Source organism: Berghia stephanieae, chromosome 8, assembly GCF_034508935.2.
Source record: "Berghia stephanieae isolate SIO BIC M18660-M18661 chromosome 8, UCSD_Bste_1.3, whole genome shotgun sequence".
Lineage (NCBI taxonomy): Eukaryota > Metazoa > Mollusca > Gastropoda > Nudibranchia > Aeolidiidae > Berghia > Berghia stephanieae.
The window spans coordinates 4,781,407-4,800,636 of record NC_088367.1 but is presented as its reverse complement, the minus strand read 5'-3'; the positions used below and the strand labels follow the sequence as shown (position 1 = coordinate 4,800,636).

Here is a 19,230-nt window from a genome sequence, read left to right as displayed (position 1 = left end):
ACTAGAGAGGCCAGACAGCAAAAATCGGAGTTAGTTCACCGTCAGGCGACGTGACGATGAGATGACGATGTGGGCGGAGTGGAGTGGTTGGGGAGGGGAGGGGGGGGGGGGGGGTTGATAAAAAGAACAGGAGCGTATCCTGGTTTATGCATTACGGGGTGCATGGTCATTCGCAATCTATCAAAAATACACACAAATTGATTTCAGTACGAAGTATCAAGTTTAAGTAGTAACTTTTGAAATTATCTAATTTAAATTTGATTATTTCGGACCTGGTAATACAGCATATAACTTGAAAAAAAAACAGGCTGGTATTTGCCCACCCTGCCCATTATTACCAGCCGTCCCTGACTACTACTACTACTACTACTACTACTACTACTACTACTACTACTACTACTACTACTACTACTACTACTACTACTACTACTACTACTACTACTACTACTACTACAATTATTCAGAAAAGTGAGTGGAGCAGGCACTTATGTTGGTAACAACAAGAGATGAAGTGAATAGAAAAGTGCCAGAAGACGATAGAGAATAAAAAATTTTCCGGAGCATACTCAATGTCTCAATTGTTTCTATGTTATATGTTTGTGTTGAGAATATTGGCTATTAAGCTTAACTGTTGGCCTACTAACTTCGCTGTGGTTGTGTGTGTTGTACCCGCTACCTCCAGTAGTCGATGAGAGAGGGATCTAGTAATGAATGACCTGAGTTTGATACGAATTTTTTTTGGGGGTTCGTGGATAGCTCATACGGTAGAGTCACGCTCTCACCGGCCAGGCGGAGTTGTCGTACCAATAAGGTCGCGGGTTCAAACCCCATCAACCGCCGAAATTTTTTTTATTCTCTCTTGTCTTCTGGCACTTTTCTATTCACTTCATCTCTTGTTACTACTACTACTACTACTACTACTACTACTACTCCTACTACTACTACTACTTACTACTACTACTACTACTTACTACTACTACTACTACTACTACTACTACTACTACTACTACTACTACTACTACTACTACTACTACTACTAAAATTGGATACCCAATAAAACAACTCTTAATATCGACAGCATAGATATCGATAACAGACGTACCCATCACTACACTATCACAAACAAAGATGGCGTCCTCCAGGAAAGTTGTTGCAAAAGTTATGGAATTTGTTCTTCACAAATATCCACTAATAAACGCCTTAACGTTGTTGATGCTTTTTGCGGAAAGAGCACCAAGTGAAAAGTGGGTTTCATTCATGATAACTGTTGAGGTTTGATTCGGAATAAGACATCCAACCTCAATCTTTTGCAGCATCATCACTTGGTTGTACTTGTTCACTCTACTCTTCTCCTCTCTCGATCTACTCTCACTCCAACTTCCAACCGGTTTTTGATTTTTCTCAAAGTAGAGGGGGGGGGGGTATATCAGCAAAATATTCAGCATAAAAGACATGGTCCCTGTATTAAAAAAAATTGCATTGCACAGCTACCCACCATCTTGCTTACGACACAACTTACGTTGATCATGATCAGCTGAGACTCTGACTCTGACCGTAGCCATCGTTATGTTGTTGTTATAGCCCGACACTGAAATCCAAAAGGACTGGCAGTTTGACGTCCAGTGCTGGGATTACCCGCCCAAATCATTACCCGGGTACCCGCGGGTACCCGTGGCAGGGGTGACTTTTTGACCAAAAAATGTTTTTTTTGGTCCTTTTTAAAAATTCTTCAATTTTTTTTATTCATTTATTATTTATTATTTATTACAACAAATGAAACGAAACTGAAGTAAGAAACAAGGATAATTAATTACAATAAAAACAAACAAAAAAAAACAAACCCTGAGATTCCTTTAAAAGATAAGAACTAATATAGTCTTAATCTGTTGATTCCAAAATTGAATCATATGTGTGTTAATAAACAAAACAAAAAATCAATGAATGTAATTGAAAAATAAAGGAGGAAAATCTTTTGAAAAAATGTCATGTAAATGTAAAAATGTAGATCAAAATTGTATTACATCCAATTATCACTCTCAGTTCAATTTCCATTTTTTAATTTGTTGAAGCGGGTACCCGTATACGCCCCTTTTACCCGAGTATCCGGTTTAACTTTATTACCCCCGGGTACCCGCCCAGCACTATTGACGTCATTATTTGGTTTTTGCACCGCCTAGTGAGTTGTCGTTAGTAGAGCTCATGGAAACAAGTCATTTTATTGGTTGAACTATTGTTATTGAATACAACTCACGATTTGTTTTCTTTTGTGGCAAAAAAAGACTGGCATTTTGACGTCATTTTTTGGTCAGTGGCAATGCCATAACTTTACGAAGGCCACGCTCTGGCCCACAGTCACAGTGTGGGTTGGGTTGCCACCCTTGGCCTTGGCTGTTGTGTTCAGGTTCAATATTCATCAAAAGATTTAGGACAGAGCTTGTTTAGTTTATCGATTCAAAGTCCGATTATCTGTCTACATTTCATTAAAATATTCTTGATACATTTTAAAAATAAATTTGGTTCCAACAGAATTAAAAGTTTTTAGCTTCATAACTTTTAAAACTATCTGGCCACAATTCCTAGAAGAGTAAACAAATTTGGTTTTCTTCATGTCTCATAAGTATCTTCAATTGAGCCAAGTTTGAGGAAACTCAAAAGGTTCCCACCCTTGGTCCACTTGACGTGGAATGGCCCAATAATATTTATAAGATCATATACTCATATTCATATACATGTCCGTCAGTAAACAGATGTTTCGATTATTCACCTTTATTCACTGAATGTCAGGGAATTATTAAAGTAGCCTCAATTTGCATGGAGTCGTCAAACCTTAATTTCACTTCTAAATATTTTTTACAGCTAGTCAAGTTGAAAAAGTATGAAATTTGAGAAAAGCTTCTGGATACCTTTCCCATACATCTGACCATAACTTCATGAATAATCACCTGATTTACTTCAAATAAAGATTAAATTGCTCTGGGGAGCAAATTTTCAGAAAATGCAAAGAAATGCAAATCCAAAATTTTCACCTTCCGACTGTTAATGTTGTGCACTGACGCATATGTTACAAAATTGATTTTGAAAACTATGGAAAAAAAATCAATGATTACAAAGGGGAAGGGGGGGGGGGAATGAGGAAGAAAATCAGTTTAATACGACTCATAAAAACTACTATTACATTGTTTAGAGCTAGTTCATTTTTCCTTTGCTTCCCCTTCTCCTTCCTCTTCTCATTTTTAAAATTTAAATTGTTTAAGTTTATTGTATTTTATTTGTGTCTCCTGACGAAGCACGAAAGCTGTATTGTTGATTAAATTTTGTTATTAAAAAAAAAAAAAAATCTTTTGGTGCCAAAAGTACTTTTACATCTCTTTTTAATTTACCGGTGTTCTCGTTTGTTTGATAAGAAAATCTGTCCAATCTTGCGCACAAAATATATATTATAGTGTCGACTGTATTAATTTATGAATAAGTTTGATTTTACTGGCTTTCTGTGTATTCAATATGTATCAAAGCAAAGCTAATTCATAAAGAAATAGCAAGTCTTCTAGAAAATATAATTTACAGGTATAGCTGAATAATCAGGTAAAGATTTTAAAAGTTGGATCGACAGGCAACTCATATCTCGCCTTATTTAAAAAAAAATGTTCTTATTTTTTTCTTTTTGATAATTTGCCTATTTATATATATATATGGCGGAATGCAGTATTTTGTTTCGTTCCGTTTTCAGGTTTATTATTTCTTCCGAGTCTTTCGTGTTTTGTATCCTGATCCTAAGTTCTTTTTGTTGCCGCGATAGATCGTTAATAGCGATGTTAGGCGTTCGATTTGGTTTGTTCTTAGTTGTATTAAATTCGATCACTTACAATAAAACACAGAAACGAGGAATTAGACAAAAAAGTGGAAGACATAGAAAAGTCCAAAAATAACGCATCGTCTATGTTCAAAGCGACGAAATCTCTGAACCGAAAGCCATTCGAGAACCCAAAACTACAGGATAAATTTGGCAAACAGACAACAAATCCCAACGATATCCTTGACATTGTAACTGACCACTTCCAGCAGAAATTTCACAAACAAGTCTCACAAATATCGCCCTTCTCAGGAAACCCTAGAGACCTAAACAACCGCATCACAACAACTGAAGTTAGAAATAGCATAAAGTGCCTAAACAATAACAGATCCCCAGGCGAAGATGAAATTCCCGCTGAATTGCTGAAATGCGGTACCCTCTCCCTGGATCTGAGCATTGCAAACATAATGAACAAAACATTCTCAACACACAAAGACTGGGACATAAACAGCGGTGTCCTAATTACAATACAAAAACCAGGAAAAACGAAAGGACCCGTAAACAACCTGCGCCCAATAACATTACTGAATACCATAAGAAAAACACTGTCAACTATTGTCCTCAACAGAATTAGACCGAAAATAGAAAATTATCTATCACATAGCCAAAGCGGGTTTCGCCAAGACCGAAGCACATCGGACGTTGTATGGACACATAAATGGTTGGCAGCAAAGGCACTCAAAGAAAACATATCCATAACAATAACCGGAATCGATATGTCCGCAGCCTTTGATACGATCGACAGAGGAAAACTTTTGGAGATATTAACAGACAGAGTAGACGAAGACGAGCTCCGAATAATCCGATTTCTCCTCAGCAACACAAAGATACAACCAAGGATATACGGGGCCACAAAACAGACGCAGTTCGAAAGTAACATCGGGACCCCCCAAGGAGATAGTCTGAGCCCGATTCTGTTCACAATATACTTAGAACACGGTCTGAAAGAAGTTCGAAAAGTCATTCCAAAACCAACGACTCATGTTGAGAATGCAATCCCTAGAGAAATCGCCTATGCAGATGATGTCGATTTTATTGGATCAACACCAGCAAATATAGACATCATACAAAATACCCTCATGAAATATAACCTCCAAGTCAATGCCAATAAAACCGAATTTACAACAATATCGAGGAACAAAGACTGGGTGGGGATCCTGACCTCCCATAGCGGGCAGGGAGGTACATACTGTGTCTTCTATCCCCTTATATCTGTTTTCCAACATGCTTTCTGTCTTTGTCTTGGAATGAGATTACAAGTACTTGGTTTTGTCCTGGCTCTGGCCGGAGTCCTAGCTGGGAGGGAAACAGTCAAATGCATAGTTATTGTTTTGGGAGATGATATTTTTTTTTTCCTTGTAAATCATCTCTCTGTTATGTATTATTATTTTTATTTTGAATGTATAATGTAAGCATTTGAGTGTGTTCCTCTTTGTTGGATTGTGTGCTTGTGTCTGGATGAGACTTGTAGGTAATTTCAAACTAAGTACATTGGTGGTATGCTCTTGGAATCTACAACTGATCCCTATTTGTTCTCAGTTCCCCTTTGTCTTACTTTTTCTTGGGTGCTTTAATTGTAATTCTAGAACTTTTTACTATCCCATTTTCTTCCTTTTTACTGGCGCTGATATAACCTAAATGTGTTGCAAGCGCCGTAAAACCCTTAAAAAAAAAACAAAAAAAAACAGAGGAACAAAGAGGAATGGAAAAGAACAAAGAAAGTCGGCTCACTAATTGGAGACACCGAGGATGTACAAAGAAGAAAACAGCTATCAAACGCCGCACTCAGTAAACTCACCAATGTATGGATTAGAGGTGACAAAATAAAGAGAAAAACCAAACTGAAACTGTACCATGCTCTTGTAAAACCGGTACTTCTGTATAACTGCGGCACTTGGGCGTTGACAAAATCCGAAGAAGAACATCTGGATGCCTTCCATCGCACACAGCTAAGAAGGGTACTGGACATCAAATACCCCAAAAAGATCTCAAATGAATCACTCTATAAGATCACAAAAGAAAGACCAATCTCCCTTGACATTTTACAACAACGATGGCAACTTTTCGGTCACATACTACGCAGGGACAAAAACATACCAGCAAACCAAGCCATGTCGGGATACATCCAAAAACACGGGAACCTTTTCAGAGGAAGACCGATCACAACACTCCCCGTGATCCTAAACAAAAACCTAACAACACTTGGACAAAGCATTAGTCTCATAACGGCAGGGGACCTTGAAAATCTGAGAACCCTAGCAGAGGACCGGCAATATTGGAGACACCTCACACAGGAAATACTGGAAACAGCCAAGGCGACCCGATCTTTCGGTCGAGACGCGAAAGGCATCTAAGTCAAGTAAGTCAAGTATGGCGGAAAACAGATAAGATCCAAGAACATCTACTTTGAAGGGCCCATTTTCGCCAATTTTCAACTTTTATCCACACATAAGTGTTATATATCATTTTAAAGCTAGTTATATGAGGAATCTAAATATATAAAAATTTTGAGCAGGAGATGATTATGTAACGCCCAAAAGTAGGTCAATCAGCAGTGACCCCGATTTGCGTGAAAATGCAAAATTGACAGAAAAGTCACCATCCTGAAGTAATAAATGACTCAAAACTCAGACAAATACATTTATATATTGAAATAATTGACAAAAACAATATTTTCAGCACTTTGAATCGAAACAAATTTATTATACAGCAACAAAGGGAGATAATTACATGAAAAATATAACGAGGGGCAAAATATGAACAGTAATTACAATAAATATTAAGTTTTAAAAAAGAAATGATTTCGGTTGTCAATGCTGTAGTCAAATGGGGTTAATACAACCCAGGAATAATAATCAGGTGGGCCCTCTTTGATGAGACCCACATCCTGTTCCTGGCCATATGTATACATAGTTCCACTCTTCTGCAGGAACTGTACAGAAAAGCTTCCCTCCTCTTCAGAAACTTCCAGAACCTGATATGAAATCAATAGAAATAATACAGTATGAATGACAGAGCAGTACTTAAATCACACTTTGAAAAGTCTGTGGAGAGAAATATCCAATTACTGTTAAAAAATGGCATTATAATTATAAGATATTACACGACTCGGGCTAAGATCAGTTTGCCACTGTATAATATAGTAGCTGAAGTATATGGATATAGACTCACCATTGCAAAATAAATTTTCTCAAGCTTATTTATCCGGCATTTCAATCTGACTAAATCCCCAAGCTTGGGGAATGCAGGCCTAGAAGGCCAGCCACTGGCTCCACGCTGGGCTCCTCCATGAAGCCAGTGTTCAACGTTGTTGTGACACTGAAACAATAAGAAAACAAATGGAAAAATAAATTAGGTAAAATGCTTTAAAAATGTAAGTGATAAGCAATGTACTTTCTTGTAACACCTCTATACATTAAGTAAAATATGCAATAGGAGTTACCTTGGTTTGCATTTGTGGACAACATATTCACCAACAGTGTCCAGATTTATACATTTTAACGGCTTGCCTTGTCGACAAGCCGTACAACAGCAAGCAAGCCGTCTTGCTTGCAATACATACTCTTTCAGGGCCTGGAACTGGTGGTACTTCTGTGTCCCCGGAATTGTCAGGATATCTTCACCAATATCTGTCCTGTCGATCTCAGGGACCAGAATATATTGTCTGTAAACCAAGAAATAAAAAAAAAGACACTAGAATGCAGAATAAACAAATATCTTTACCGCAGTAAATTATATTATAAATGAAGAAGCTTGAACTGAAATAATAAACCTACCTTGTGGAGGACCCATGTTTGCTGGAGAGGTACTGTACCATGTCCTTAGCACAGGTAAAATTCACACCCGCATGGACAGCCCTCTTCAATGCTTGGCTCATAGTGCCAGTTTCCCCATCTGCCTCTCCTTTCCCGTGCTCACTTCCAAAGTAGCATCTTTGAGGCTGATGTGGAAGGAGAGTTAAGTCATGAAAACTGCCTCGGCCCTGTGAATATAAAAATTGAAATTATGTCACTTTTCATAACATTGTATAAATTGTACAAAGAATTCATATCTTGATATAACAAGGAAACATATGAAACCGTCCTTACCTTATACTGACTAGCAGCACCATCACTCCAAATCATGAGCTTCCTAATTGACACCTTTCTTCTTAGGATATCGATTGTCCGTCGAGTAAATTCTTGGACAGCCTGATGATCATGAACAATGTCATCTGTCAAGAAAATCAGGCTGTCCCTAACTACCTCACTGTTCTTCCTGTAGAATGCAACAACAGGATGAACAGTGATTTGTTGTTTGCCGAAGTGGGCAGACTTGATTTCGGCATTGTATGCCGCTTTACGGTTCTCCCCAAAATCCTGCACCATGACAATCTCACCTGAAAATAGGAAAAAGAAAGTGCAAGTTTGAATTATCTTTTCTTATTCTTTAGAGTTAGTTACTATTGTAAGTCAATGAACTTTTTTTTCTCCTACCTTCTTCAGGATTTGTTTTGAACTCTTTAAACTGGCTCTGTTGCCAATAAGCATTAAAAAGATGCTCAAGGAAGCTTCTTCCTTTTGTAGGTTCCTTGATATCTCTCTCAAGCTCATTCATCAGCTCCCTGCAAAAATAAATGTCATAAATTAGAGAAAATCTTGAGAAGTTTTTAAACATATGAAAGATAGATTAGATAAATAAATTAAATATCTACCTAAAGGTTCCATCCTTTTCAAGGGGCTCCATTTTTCCGTTGGCATTTCTCTGCCAACGTTGCCATCTGACAGATGGTGTCGAGAAAATATCTCGACAAACGAACCGAAATGGCCTCATCCGGTCACAGCAAAGACCACATTTTCCTGATGAGAGACAGAGAGAAAATGCTTAAAATTTTACTACACCAATTTCCTTAAATCTGCAAACTTAGTCTTTGGATGAAATAAAAAAGGAAGGAAAAACAAATAAAAAACCAAATGCAGAGGAGAAAACATGTTGAACAATATTTGAGAAAAAAACAATAAAAAATAAACTTACCCACAACGCAATCCAGGCTAGGCCATCTGCCATCATATGGGCAGCATATAACAGACAACATGTCGGTCTCTGCTGGTAGTTGACCTGATGCACCCAACAGTTTGTTGATGGTGTTGATCTTTAATCTAATGATGGTATAGAAGAAAGAAATTGTAAAAATATGGCACAAGAAAGGAAACCGTATTGAAAATAAAATAATGGGTGGAGTTGAGAAACTAAAAAGAAAACCGTTAATAAATTTAATAAGAAAAAATTGTTAACCGCACCTCACATTTGTGCAATAAATGCAAAGGCAGCTCTCCACCGGGACGCTTCCCATGAGACGGACATTCCTTGGCCGAAGAGACTGGAATAAAGTCAATCCCACCGTCTCATTGGGATTGTCGGCCAAGAAAATGAGGTGTGCTTCCTTGACTAAGCACTGCATTACACGAGCAGGTCCGTGCTTAGAAGAATACCTCGAATGAGGTAATATTCTTGAAATCTTGTCTTCACAGAAGAACAACTGAGGATGAGAAACAAAAAGGAAATTGAATGAGAACATCAGCTAATAGTTCAGACCATAAATATGTTAATTTTTTCACATATGTATACAGATAAATCCATCAATGGAAAAGAAACATTTTTTGATACCTGAATTTTCAAGTGGAGGGGCTTGGGGACTGCCTGGTCAATTGGTCCATGTTCTTGGACCATGACATCTGTTACTTGGATGCCCAACTCTTGTTCCAAGTCGAATGATTCAGATTCTTCAGCGTCACGAAACAGGGCCTTGCACGGATGACACTTTTGTTGTTGTGTAATCGCAACCCTTTTCTGCGGAGTTCTTGGGTTGGTCAGGTTCAAAACCGACCTCCCGTACTCTTCAGGTGTCATGCCGAGGTCTTTGGCTTTACGTTTATACTGATGGAAGAAAAAAGGATTAAATTCAATCATCGCAAATAAAGCATATTCAAGAATCTCTACTTTGACATTACAAAATATAAATGCAAGTTAATTTGAAACTTACCTCATGATTTAAATTGTAGTAAGACTGCCTCATTACAGGGCCCGTAGTAGAAGACACAGGTGTCCCCGCTTGTGCCAAGGCAGCTTGCTGTCTTTTTTCATGATAGATCTTCCTTCGTTTGGCCCTGAAAATTATTCATTATAATATAATTAAATTAAAAAATGTGTATTAAAAGAACTTAAACAGACTCATGAACTAGATCCTAACTATGACAAAAACTTACCTTTCTGGCTTTTTGTTTGACTGCTCTCCCTGTCTCTGGAGGCTTTTTCTCAACGCGCCTTGTGCAACCTTACTCTTCCTCGTCATGTCACGAGCTTTTTCGGGGTGCAAGCAGGTGGTTGATAGCTTGTTCTCGTTAGGCGCATTGCCTTTGTCTCTGCCTCCTTTTCCACTCTTCTCTTCGCATCCCGAATCCTCTGTTTTTCACTAATGAGAAAATGTATAATTTTAAAAATAAAATTGTATAATCAGTAGCACAAATATATACATTTATATAGCCAATGCATGAGATAGTAGCTGCTAAATTGTAGAGATTAGCAAAAATTCCTATTCCAGCATAGGTTTTAAAAAAATTTCTGCTTAAAAGTTTACAGTACACTATCCAAAAAGCTGCTTACTTGTTCATTAATCTTTTTTGCTCCATGACCTCCATCATCTCAGCAGAGAACTCGCCAGCAGCCTTTCTTTGTTTCATAATGTCCCTCCTTGCCTTTTCTGCTGTCCGTTTTTTAATGAGGTAGGCTTCATATGCCTCAGGGTCTTCCTCCTTCAGCATCTTGCGCTTAACAGTCTCTCTATGAGGCATAGTGAAAAAGAAAAACTGAAAAAAAAAAAAATGATATAGATTTTTATAAAAAATAAAACAAAAAAAACATTGATGAAAATTACTTTTAAAAATAAAAATGCTTGTTATATTTACTATTTTTTAATTAGATTAAAGCCCCCCCCCCCCCCTTTGCTAAATAAACGAAAAGAAAACTTATCTGACCCCCACTCCCTCCATGAAGTGACTATCCAGTGCCAGTATCATCATAATGAGCATCTCATAAAAATCTAAAGCAACCCCCCCCCCCCCCCCCCCCCATTCCGGACGCTCCAGTGCCTTCAAATGATAAAATCCACATTTACATTAAAGGAATGAGACAGAAAAGGAAAAAAAATAATAACGTCAAATTTTGACTCAAAACTTTAAAAGCAATCAAACTTTCACAATCCAATAATTTTTTTTTAAAACAAAAAACTAGAAATAAACTAAAAAAAAAATTAAAAAGGAGAAAAAAATCAAAAGCAAAAAATTACAACACAATAGTTTTGTTTTATAACAAATAACCCAAAACATGCAAATAAAAAAACAAAAATAGTAATAAAACGATCCAGCACTCAGACCTGACCGTATGGCTATGGCAATGGTGTCGCTTTTTTCTGCGTGGGCAACCGACAAGCTCGTTTCGCGTCTTTATTTTCTGCCTTCCCACCTTTCCGGGACTTCGGGTGCCCACGCAGATGGCGCCCACACAGGCGACACCAAACTTACTTTTGCACAGAAAAAATCTCTCCAAGAAAAAAAGTTAAAAATTAAGTTATAAAACAAATCCAGAGCAAGAACGAAGTCTCCAACCGAATCACAAGCGATGTCTTTGATAAATGACGACAGGAATGGGATATTGAAATTTGCGCATGGGCAGAAAAATGAAGACACGAAATCTCGCATGCCAGATAAATCACTCCAAAAACAATGTAAAAGTTTATTTTTTTCATTTTCCTCGATATTATCACTTTCTGAGATCGAAATCAAGTCAACTGAGCGATTTTTTAATTTAAAAGATCGGAGTTTTTCCGATATTTAAATCAAAGTTTCCGTCTCGGTATCGGCGACACGAAAATAACATGATGACGTCATAAACTAAAAATAACTTATAAACAACTTTAAAAACGGTTAAAATTAAAAATAAATTGCAGATATTGTAGTTAATACACTTAACTTTCACCAGAAACATAATAAAATGTAAAACAGTGATTAAAAAAGTTGATTTACTTACCTGACTTGGTCCCACCCAAAAACGAAAGTAAATCCTTGGTGTCTTCAAAACGCCATCCACGGACACAAAAAAATCGGAAAAAATTATAAAGAATCGGAATTTTAACAAAATTTTGCTCACACAGCATCAGGAAGAGTTTATCTATTGAATGCAATAAACAGTATCATTGGATTTATGTTAGCTTTTAATCTATAGTGGCGCCCATGCAGAAAATGCCTTTTCACCCATATTTGCGTTTCCTGCCATATATATATATTTTTTTTTTTCCCCAGGGAACCCCCAATCCATCCTCGAGTAGTCTATGCTAACCTAGTGGTGTTTCTCGGTGCTGGCCTTTTCATGTCGTCCAACATCAAACGGAAAGAGGCCGCTCTTGTATACTCTGGCCAGCTCATCTACTTTGCCTATAATTTCTACAATAACCCAAAGTTACATTACAAAGAATGGACCAGGGTTTGTTACATCTTTGTTCATTTTCCATTTCTTTTCTGCCCTTTTTTTCTCTTTTGTTTTTTTAAAAGCCCTTTGTGTTGCAGGGTACTCGTGATCTCTCAATGTGTGCAGATAGGAAGCTCATTTGATGTATTACATGCGGCTATGTGGTCTAGTGGTATGACACTCGCTTTCGGATCGAAAGGTCCTGGGTTTGAGCCTCGCTCGTGCATAGTTGAGTCCTTGAAAAAGGCTCTTTACTCCCATTCTCTCACCGTACTCGGGTGTAAAATGAGTACCTGGCCGTTAAGTGTTGTCTGTGTCCAAAAAATTGTAATATTGCCTAACAGGCGTCTTGTCCCGTCCTACATGTTAAATGTTGCTGTTGACCAGGGATGCCTTGTAAAGCGCTTTGAGCACATTTAGTGGATATTGTGCTATATAAAGCTCGATTTTAAATTTTAAATTTAAAAAAAGGAAAGTCAACAAAGCTTGAATTTAGACAAAATTAAATCAACTTAATTTGATTTCAAGGGAAACAACGTGTTTGAAATATAACAAATAAGTGTTATAGTTCTATAGTAAATGGATGTTATCTCTGGGTTTTAAAGATGATTCTTAATTCTTCAGACTGTCAATTTGGTTTTCAAAATCTAAGGAACATGACAATACAATTATATTCTCTAGAATTCCTTTTGATTTATATGAAACATTTCAGTTTTCCATTTACTTTTAAACTTTTATTAACATATAATACATGGATTAGATTTTTGACTGATTGAGGCATTGCATCTTGAGTTGGTTAGAGCGTAGTCTTCGTAAACTTATTGCCTGACTCAGAAATTAGGTCAAAACACAAGGCCAGACTATCAAAAGAAAGCTATTCGTGAGTTATATTCAACAATTCAACCAACAATGGGATCAGTTATTTCCTTGAGCACTACTAACGACAACTCACTTGGCACTTAATTAACCTAAAATGTCATCAAAATAAATGTCTTTGTGTCAGGCTATTACTATTAGTTAACGAAGGCGAAGGTCTAAGCCCAGCTTCAGGCACTTTCCTTTTTTTTCTCTCTTGGGCAAGGCTATTAACCCCCCAACTATTTTACTATGACATCGGTAGTTTTGTCCCATGTGGCGATCATAACTTTTAATTTTAATCTATGATGTTCGCATGGGTGTACGATCCGATAGTGATGTCGTTTCTACTTCTCTTTACTAGCCTATCCTGCTTCTTTGGTTTGTGATTGTATTTTTGACAGGGGATATTTTTTTTTTCTGTAAATCTTCTGCCTGTTTGTTCTTGGTTATTTATAATTTAGCTTATGATATCTTTAGGTTATGATTTTGATTTACATTTGTACTATTTTTGTTAGATTGCTTGTTTTCTTGTTTCAGCGGTCTCTCATATAACCTCAATTGTGTTGGAAGAGACCTAAAGCAACAAACAAACAAAATTTTAATTTCTTATTGATTTTTATTCTTTTCATTTAAAGCGTATTGAGCACGTTAAGTGGATATTGCGATTTATAAAATCTCAATTAAAAATTCTTTTATTATTTAATAAAAAGTCTGAATTGTTAACATAAAAAGGTATGCAATAACTGTCATTGTCAAAATGATTACTGATTTGTAAATGAGACTTGGCAATCCCAGCTTAAATATAATCTTGACAACTTTCTATTGTATATTTCTCTCACCAGCTTCTCTTATCCACAAGACATGTGGGTTGTATCGGGGTCTATCTGATGTACAGCCATATTCTAGACAAGAAGAAGTCTTTACTCGTTGGCAGGACGGCAGAGGTTATCATTGGCATTTACCTGTTTGCATCCACTTATCTCATCAACAATACCAAAGAGGTAAGTCAGCCTTGACTGTGACCTTGGCAGACGGAGCTCCCAATCCTCTGTTTTTCCCCCCAGTATTTTCCCATTTAAAATTTAAAAAAAAGTAAAATTCTCCTTTTTTGTGCGGCTATGTGGTCTAGTGGTATGACACTCGCTTTCGGATCGGAAGGTCCTGAGTTAGAGCCTCACATTGAGTCCTTGGATAAGGTTCTTTCCTTACATTCTCTCACCGTACTCAGGTGTAAAATGAGTACCTGGCCGTTAACAGCATTGTCTCTGTCCGAAATTATTATTATTATTATTTATTTATTTATTTATTTTTAAAAATATTCACCCCAAAGGGGAAATTTGTATCTAGGGTCTATCCAAAGAAAAGCCTGGAATAACCCAGGCTTCAGCCACAGTGCAGCACTGCAAACTGTGCTAGGGCGAGGTGAATTGCTCAAGACCACAAAACATAGCGGATATTCAAACTCGGTACCTTTCGGGTACGAATCAAAGACCGTATGGCTTGTCCACACTCCCCATAATTTACTTTAGGGTCATATAGAACCCATGTCAGCATTTTTCAAATACTTTGTTTTTATCTTATTTGAAATCGTTTACAACTCATCATATTGATTTTTTTTTTTTTCGCCAGATTCGGAATGCTGTGTTGCTTCATGTTGTGGGAGAGGATTGGGGCCGATACGTCATCACAGTCATCCTGACGGCGTGCGCCCTCAGCTTCTTTTCAGGTTATTTCCTCAGAGACATGTCAGTGTGTGCTGCTGTTGCCATAGCAACGTTCACATTCATGGTGGATTGCGATTTCGGTTTCTGGTCACTGAAGGGACTCCATTTTTGGGTTCAGGCCAGGCTTATAGGTGACAATCTGTGCGTTTGTTCGGGACTGATATATTTCTATTTTCACCTGGACAATAGGATAAAAACGGACTAAACTGATTTTGTCCCTCATCAACTGATGGAGCCGAGTAAGTGAAGTCATGAAGCGGGGAGGGGGGGCATAGCAATTTGCTTATTTGCTTTTCAGAGGGCTTACATTGTGCTCGTTGTCTTTACCAATGGTCTATTATTTTTTTTTCTCTCTAATCGGTAAGGTGAAGATTATCAATCACAACTTCTTAAAACAAGAGAAAAATGTTTGAACAAGTGTGTATGAAAGGTGCCAGACAAAGCAAGAAAGGAAAATACAAGAAAGAAGAAAAGCTATCCCAAAAAGTCAGTCGACCTTGACTGGGGATCGAACCTCAGACCTTCTAATTACTGGTCAGACGTGTTACCATTAATAGTGTTAAGATATGGTATTGTATTGAATCACCATTTATTTTGATTTACTGGTGAATTTGTGTTGTATCTTGAACTTTCTTGCTGATAAAAGATTATTGTTGGACGTTTGTGTTTTGATAAAGGGGAGGGAACTCAGCACCGTCAGACTTCATTCATTCATGTTTTGTGTTACCTACTGAAGATTTTAATCTTTATTTTTTTCTTCTTTGCAAAGGCTAAACAATTTGAACGATTGAAATTTAAAAGTTGTGAAACATGTTGTGCTGAATCTGACCATGTTCTTTCTAATTTTATCATCTCAAAAATTGGCGTGTTTGCCATTTATGTGGTTTTTTGTTTTTGTAAATTGAAAAAAATGTGCAATACATATAACAATTGATTAGGTAGTAGATTTTTACTGTTGTTCTTTTTTAAAAAAAATATTTCTTTTTATGCCAGTATTATGTTTTATGTTTTTTGTCAATGATTTTGTTTTGAGATAATTTTTTTTTGAAATGTTGTCCAAAATTGCTTGTTTCCGTGGTGAACAACTGAGGAATAGGTAGCCTGATGTTTAATGTTTAATTCTCCACTTTGTTTGCAAAATTGTTTTTTGATTTTTTGCTATAAAAATATGTTAATGATTGATTTCAACTTCATCATATTGCCATAGTCAGAGTCATAAGTGTAGATTTACAAGTAAACAAGTAGTTTGCATTTATAATTTTGATTTTAGATTTCTTCATATTGAAGCATCGAGAACTTTATTGTTAGATATTGATATCTCTTAGTCGTTACTTAAAGCAAGATAACAAAAGGATCCAACAGTCGTGATGTCACTTCCCTCGTAATGACGAATAGTAACTAGTTCTAAACCATCGGAACAATGGCGGACGCCATTATCTCCATCACCGCCCTCATGAAATACTTCTCCGACGAGTATAAAAGTGTAGCCAGAGGAGAAAAACATTATAAATATGATCATATTTTGACTTTTTATACATTCTGATCACATGACATGTGAAAAAGTTCTAGCCAGCATGAAGAATAAAAAGTACTGATTTTCTTTGTTTAGAACCAAGCTGCTGGTTGCTGGGCGGACGTGACATCAGACTATTGAATCATATTGTCATAAGAAGGAGATTGTACAATGTATTTTCAAAGTCTGCTAGACTAGATATCCTCTTTTATGTGTCACTTTTTGGATGTCCTTGACCTCTCTTATAGGCCTGGGGCGTTGCTCGTTTCCATTGTTTCTCTGTCCCTGTCTTGGAATATAACTATTTGATTTTGCCCTAGCCCCGGCCAGGTGACCATATACAAAGTGGGAAAAGCCCAAATTTATTTCTGTTTAAATAAAAAGTAAATTTAGGTGCTATTTTTTCCTCTCCATAAATTACTCATCTTCTTTGTTTTTAGTTCATCAAAACATTGTAATTGTAATAATTTCTTTGCACCTCTGATCAAGGACTATAACATGTTTTTATGGGAGATGGAAAGTTTTCTATCAAATCTAAAACGGTAGGGGCTGCCTGAAGCCGGTGATCATAAAATACGATCCATTTTCACGCTATCAGGTCTTGTACATTGTTCAGGATGGATTTGTTTATTTATCACTTATCAAAGCGCCTAGAACCAGTTTATTTGGAGTAGGGCATTGTATAAGTTCTTCTTCTTCTTCTTCTTCTTCTTCTTCTTCTTCTTCTTCTTCTTCTTCTTCTTCTTCTTCTTCTTCTTCTTCTTCTTCTTCTTCTTCTTCTTCTTCTTCTTCTTCTTCTTCTTCTTCTTCTTCTTCTTCTTTTTATCAGTTTATGTCTTTCCTTCATTCAGGATTAATGATGAATTAATTCACAGGGTGTGGGCCATACACGTCCAAATCGCATCACAACTTTCCTCTCGTTTATACTCTCACCCAATAAATAAAATACCCGTTTCAATTTACATCATTTTAACAAGATTATTCCCCACAATCATCTTTTTTATGAATATTTTTGACGCCTGTCTTACAAGGCCTTTGTGACTTTTTCTTGCTAATGTTTTTTTTTTTTTATTACCACCAAATACTTTTTTGATATTGAGTAAATTCTCCTCTTGTTACCAATAATTTTATTATATTATAACTGAATCTAATTTTGACATTTACTATTTGATTCCCCCCACCACGGCATCCTTAAAATAAAGTGATTAAAAAAAATCATAGTTTTGTTTTTCATTCTTATTTCAAGACAAACAGAATGACAAATACGAAGTTGAGCATTTCTATAATAATAGTGCAGTATCCACTAAATTTGCTCAAGATGCTTTAACGTGCACGTGAAATATGGTGCCTGTCGATGTTGTATGCGTGGCCAAGAAACGCACAACATTGCCATCCGGAAATATAACGGACCGACACACTATCTGTAACCTTAAACGTTTATAGTCTGGTTAATACAGTTTAGTGATAATTACTCGTAAACATGGAAGGCAACTAAACGTTCAAACTGCTTTACAAATAGTCCCTACCCAACAGCAACACAAACAAGTAGAGCGAGACATGCCACCTGTTAGGTGAAATTACAGGTTTTTTTTTTCTGACAGAGACAACACGTAACGGCCAGGTACTAATTTTACACCTGAGTTTGGTGAGAGAATGTGAGGAAAGAGACTTTTCCAAGGACTCAATTATGCGCCGAGCGAGGCTTGAACCCAGGACCTTCCGATCCGAAAGCGGGTGTCATACGACTAGATCACATAGTGACTTCTACTTCTATCCCCCTATATCTATTTTTCCTTTCCATTTTGCTCTCTTGTCTTTTGTTCTGGATTAATATTGCTTGTTGTTTCCCCCTGGCCTTTGTGGGGATCCTTAGCTGGTAGGCAGGTGATCTTTTTCCCATGCCATGGTTGGGGTTCCCGACCTCTCACAGAGGGCAGGGAGGTACTTGCTGTTGTGTCTTATATCCCCTTATATCTGTTTTCCAACTTGCTTTCTGTCTTTGTCTTGGAATGAGATTTACTTGGTTTTGTCCTTGGCTGAGAGGGAAACAGTCGAGTGTATTGTTATATTTTTGGGAGATGATATTTTTTTCCTGGTAAATCATTTCTCTGTTATGTACCGTTATTTTTTATATTTTTAACATATGATTTGTAAACATTTGAGTGTATTGCTCTTAGTCCCGTTTCTGTGTCAATGTGGAATTTCTGGGTGGGGTTCCTGACCTCCCATAGTGGGCAGTGGGGTACATACTGTGTCTTCTATCCCCTTATATCTGTTTTCCAACATGCTTTCTTTCTTTGTCTTGGAATGAGATTACTTGGTTTTATCGTGGCCCTGGCCGGAGTCCTAACTGGGAGGGAAACAGTCAAATGCTTAGTTATTGTTTTGGGAGATGATAATTTTTCCTTGTAAATCATCTCTCTCTTATACACTGTATTATGTTTTCTTTATATTATATGTGATTTGTAAGACATTTGAGTATATTCCTCTTAGTGAGAACCTGTGCTTGTGTCTGGATGAGACTTTTAGTGATCTCAAACTAAGTACTTTGATAGTGTGCTCTTGGAATCCACACCTGTTTCTTATTTGAACCAATTCCCCTTTGTCTTACCTTTTCTTGGATGCTTTATTGTAATTCTAGAACTTTTTACTATCCCATTTTCTTCCTTTTTACTGGCGCTGATATGACCTTAATGTGTTGCAAGTGCCGTGAAACCCTTAAAAACAAACTCTAGTCCTTGTCTGTTCAGTTAAAAACCAAAATAAAAACAAACACTATTTAG

General features: G+C 36.9%; 4 protein-coding genes across 4 annotated transcripts; 1 reads left to right on the top strand and 3 right to left on the bottom strand.

Annotated features, from left to right (window-relative positions):
- The first annotated feature begins 1,091 nt into the window (after positions 1-1,091).
- On the top strand, positions 1,092-17,660 carry LOC144978054 (transmembrane protein 101-like). Its single transcript, XM_078923554.1, has 4 exons — positions 1,092-1,244; positions 12,187-12,367; positions 14,053-14,211; positions 14,840-17,660. The coding sequence occupies exons 1-4, from the start codon at positions 1,129-1,131 to the stop codon at positions 15,137-15,139; spliced, it is 756 nt and encodes a 251-aa protein (XP_078779680.1). The 5' UTR covers positions 1,092-1,128; the 3' UTR covers positions 15,140-17,660.
- On the bottom strand, positions 6,534-7,428 carry LOC144978055 (uncharacterized). The gene is made up of 3 exons (XM_078923555.1): positions 7,293-7,428; positions 7,022-7,168; positions 6,534-6,824 (listed from the first exon to the last, which is right to left on the bottom strand). Exons 1-3 carry the CDS (start codon positions 7,302-7,304, stop codon positions 6,630-6,632), a joined length of 354 nt encoding a protein of 117 aa, XP_078779681.1. The 5' UTR covers positions 7,305-7,428; the 3' UTR covers positions 6,534-6,629.
- Positions 7,320-10,181, bottom strand: LOC144977910 (uncharacterized). Its single transcript, XM_078923324.1, has 11 exons — positions 10,096-10,181; positions 9,873-9,996; positions 9,497-9,766; positions 9,130-9,368; positions 8,864-8,988; positions 8,544-8,688; positions 8,326-8,453; positions 7,939-8,228; positions 7,627-7,832; positions 7,413-7,514; positions 7,320-7,359 (listed from the first exon to the last, which is right to left on the bottom strand). The coding sequence occupies exons 1-11, from the start codon at positions 10,179-10,181 to the stop codon at positions 7,320-7,322; spliced, it is 1,755 nt and encodes a 584-aa protein (XP_078779450.1).
- On the bottom strand, positions 10,178-11,586 carry LOC144977909 (uncharacterized). The gene is made up of 3 exons (XM_078923322.1): positions 11,494-11,586; positions 10,493-10,695; positions 10,178-10,301 (listed from the first exon to the last, which is right to left on the bottom strand). Exons 1-3 carry the CDS (start codon positions 11,584-11,586, stop codon positions 10,178-10,180), a joined length of 420 nt encoding a protein of 139 aa, XP_078779448.1.
- Positions 17,661-19,230: the final 1,570 nt, after the last annotated feature.